Source organism: Aedes aegypti, chromosome 2 (genome assembly GCF_002204515.2).
Source record: "Aedes aegypti strain LVP_AGWG chromosome 2, AaegL5.0 Primary Assembly, whole genome shotgun sequence".
In the NCBI taxonomy this organism is placed as follows: domain Eukaryota; kingdom Metazoa; phylum Arthropoda; class Insecta; order Diptera; family Culicidae; genus Aedes; species Aedes aegypti.
Genome location: NC_035108.1, coordinates 178176832 through 178180586, shown reverse-complemented (window position 1 = coordinate 178180586; position 3755 = coordinate 178176832). Strand labels below are relative to the sequence as shown.

The window sequence follows — 3755 nt, the reverse complement described above, 5'->3', positions numbered from 1 at the left end:
TATGAGTTTAAACTTCTTCTTATCTATTGTGTAGATTTTTTTTTTTTCATTACTTACATTTGTTCAACGCGAGTGTCGTTGAAGCACTCCAAACATACGAAATATATATATATATATTCGAGATGTCTTCAAAAAAAAATGCGTATTGAATCGATTTGTATAACTTTATAGAACATGTAAAAAATCTATAACCAACAAACTAATTTTCAGGGATTATTTACAAAAAAAATGGCCTAAATCTCTTGAAATTCGATAAATGGAGTTAAAATATTTCCATCAAACTTTATGTAATAAAATTACCTACAACTTTTCCGAAGACATCATTGAAGCATCCATTGTAAAAAAAGTTAACTTTTATAATTAAAAAACTACATCACTGCTTAGAGGATTCATCACAAAAGTTATACCTTTTAAAGAAGGGTCTTTACATTCCGGAAAACATATATGAAGACAGCGTAAATCAGAAAACGACTCTTCGAACTCAAAACATTTTCAATCACGAATTTAGGGCTCAGGAAGCACTGTGCAGCCGATGGACGTCATCAAATCGATTGAACATAATAGACTTCATCGTCGGCGGTAAATAAATTGCCACTTAGACACGATCAAATCGCAATTTATTCGCAACACCTAGCTTGTGCTGAGACTGAGACCGCCGCTTGAAGCGATCCGTGCCGTTGGATGGAAATCAACTATGTTGTTCAGGCGTATTTTTTCAATTTGCTATAACTTTGACCCACGTTGTGATGATGACCTTGTCCTTCCAAGCCTTCCGCGCCCTGTTGCTGTTGTTCCGCTAGATACTGCTGTCGATGGTGAAGAGGCCGGATCGTTTTCACAATGGCTTCGAATCCGTGTTTATCGTCGGCGCGATATTCCACGATGCGTTGGGTGCCATCCGGCTCATCCAGAGTGTAGGATCCTGTTAGGATGATTGTGTTAATAAATTGAAACTACCTTCATGCAAACAAGAATTTCGTGGAATACAAACCTTTCACGACATCACCGTCCCGCATCTCCCATTGACTTTTGTGATCACCTGTTTTCATATCTTTGACACCATATTCGAACTTGTACATGGGATAAGCATAGTAATCTATGTGCTCCGAGCCCAAATCACTATCGACCTCTCCTAAATGATGAGACTTTGGTTTCACTTTCTCAGCATCTTCGTAATACTCCACTGGAACATGTTTCACTTTGGTGAGATAAAGTGTTTTTGGTTTTGCGGGATGTGGTTCAACCGTAATAAACAGTACAGCACCGATAAGTAAAAGTATCTTGAGCATTTTAGGAACTATGAGAGTAACAACTATAAGAATCAAACAGTTACTGGTTCTTCCTCACTCTGTTACTGCAAGATATATAGCGATTCATAACATTGATTTACTGTGTGAGGAATCAATGCAAGTGAGATAGCTGATTATATTTTATCAGCAAATCTTACATGTTTCATGCTCTATTGCACAAGTGTGGTTTGAGTTTAAGTGCTTCCAAGTCTGCATGGATAGAAATCATGGTATATGAACTAGACCTGTGCGTTACTGACATACTGGGCTGGGTGAGAAACATTGAACTTGAAAAACTAGGCTGTCTACTCTCGTGAACTCCATTTCTACAAGAACCGAGAAGGCGTGACTATAAAATAACGTTAAAAGCTACAAAGCACACCACTTCTTACATCGGCAGAACCAAGCTGTTAGTGTTTCGGAGTATACTTTTTATTTTAGTTCAAACGCAAAGGGTGTTACCGTGACATTTTGGTCGGGTTTGAGTTGAGTTGAGGCATAAAAAGCAGATTATTTTTTCTTGAGCGCTTTTCTTGTTAGCTGCAGACTGCGCTTTACCAATGCGTAAGGAAGCTTTTTGTCTTTACCGGGCTGGTAGTTACTGAGTGCCTTCAAAATATGAAATTAGATACCTCTTACCAGAAAAAAGACACCAAGCAGAGACCCAAAAGTACCAAAAGAGGTGGAAAGGGAACCAGGAAAACCAAAATCTAATAGGAGCAAGGAGATTCTTCAAAGCACCAGATCACACATTTTTCTTAGATCTAAAACTTTTTTGAGAATTTTTTGTGGCATTACGACAAGTATTACTGTACGTGTTTTTTCATGATTTTCTCTAGGATTTTTCATCAGAAATTTATTCAGGTATTTGCCCAAATATTCAGATATTATTCAGTAATTATTTCCCTAGGAATTCCTCCACGAATTTTCCTACGGAATATCTCCAGGAATTTTGTCTTGGATAACTCAGGAACTAACCCTGGTTTATCCCAAAGAGAACCACAAAAAAGGGGTTTCTCCAATAATCAGAAATCGACAGCAGAAATTTATCAAGCAAGTCATAACTCCTACAAGATTTTATCCAGTAATTCATCCAACGATTCCGATGTCCATTTCCGTCTTCTAAATTCAAATAATGACTTCTCCAAACATTTCTAGGGTTTTCATTATGATTGTCTTTCGGAATTTGTACCAGGTTTCAACTAGACATTTCACTAACGATATCTTCAGCAATTGCTCCAGAAATACCTTCTAAGATTTTCTAAAAATATCATATCTAAGATTATCTAAAAATTTCTCAAAAAGTATTGGACATAACCTCTATAGAATTTTATGAAGGAATGATCGGAGGAATTATTTGAAAAATGCTGTTGAATAAACTGGTGTGAAAACTTAAATAAAATTCTGAAGATTGCATTGAAATGTTTTGATGAACTTTTAAAAAATGTTTGGTAAAAATGCAGGTGAAATAATTGTTTAAAATGTTGAAAAAAAATTGTTCCTAGAACCTCTCAAATAATTTTGGATTTCTGGAAAGAAACGTGGAGGAATTCTTGAAGGAATTCACATAAACTGGTGGAAGAATTCTTGCAGGTTTTTTTTAACCTCCTTGAAGCTATTTTCTTCAAACACTCTAAAATAAACATTTGTGGATTTCCTAGGAAAAAAAACTGTTGAAATCTTTGGAGTCCTATAGTACACACAGGAAAATTCGGTAAAAGGATTAGTTAAAAATATGAGGAGAAAAATCTATGATAGCTTTGAAAAAATAAATCAAAGTAATACCTGAGGAAATTACAGGAGAAGGTAGTTTTGAGGACCTCAAGGATTTTCTGGAGCAAATTCTATAAAAATTCTTCGCATCGTTCGAAAAATCGCTAGACCCTCAAAATGTTCTTTTTCTCGAAGAAATTCTTGAAGAGCCTGTTGAACCTGTTAGTCTTCAGGATTCAATGCAAGCAGATTAAGGAAAATGGAATTTAGAAGTTATTTTGTTTAAAATAGATACTTTAGAGTCCTTCCGTTATAAATAGAGGCTTTTTAGAGACTTGCATTAAAATACAGACCAATTCTCTAAATAGAAACCTACTACAAATCCTGGTTTTTGGATCATTCATTGGATAGTTTTTTTGTTATCATTTATATGCAGAAATATGGATATCCTTTATATATATATATCCTTTTTAAATCAATTTTGTTGAACAAATTCGACAAAAATAGAACAAACTGCTTACCTTTGCAATCAGTGAGGTTGTTCGTATTTCCTCATCTATTTCGAGATAATAAATGGATGAACAGGTTGGTAAATGGCCAATGGTAGTACCTCGCGTACCTGAAGGAATAAAATAGACCCCTCTGTGCGGTCCTTAGCCTCTTGCCCAGCAACTCCTATCCCTACCTCCTCGCGGTACTGGCCGGGGTACGAGTAACCTTAGGGAACCGGGTAGCCAACCCCGGTGGGAATTC

The 3755-nt window shown here is 36.1% G+C and overlaps 1 protein-coding gene across 1 annotated transcript; it reads right to left on the bottom strand.

The window, feature by feature from the left end:
* Positions 1-596: 596 nt before the first annotated feature.
* Positions 597-1300, bottom strand: LOC5571346 (adult-specific cuticular protein ACP-20). Its single transcript, XM_001659578.2, has 2 exons — positions 992-1300; positions 597-922 (listed from the first exon to the last, which is right to left on the bottom strand). Exons 1-2 carry the CDS (start codon positions 1287-1289, stop codon positions 702-704), a joined length of 519 nt encoding a protein of 172 aa, XP_001659628.2. The 5' UTR covers positions 1290-1300; the 3' UTR covers positions 597-701.
* Between the last annotated feature and the right edge of the window lie 2455 nt (positions 1301-3755).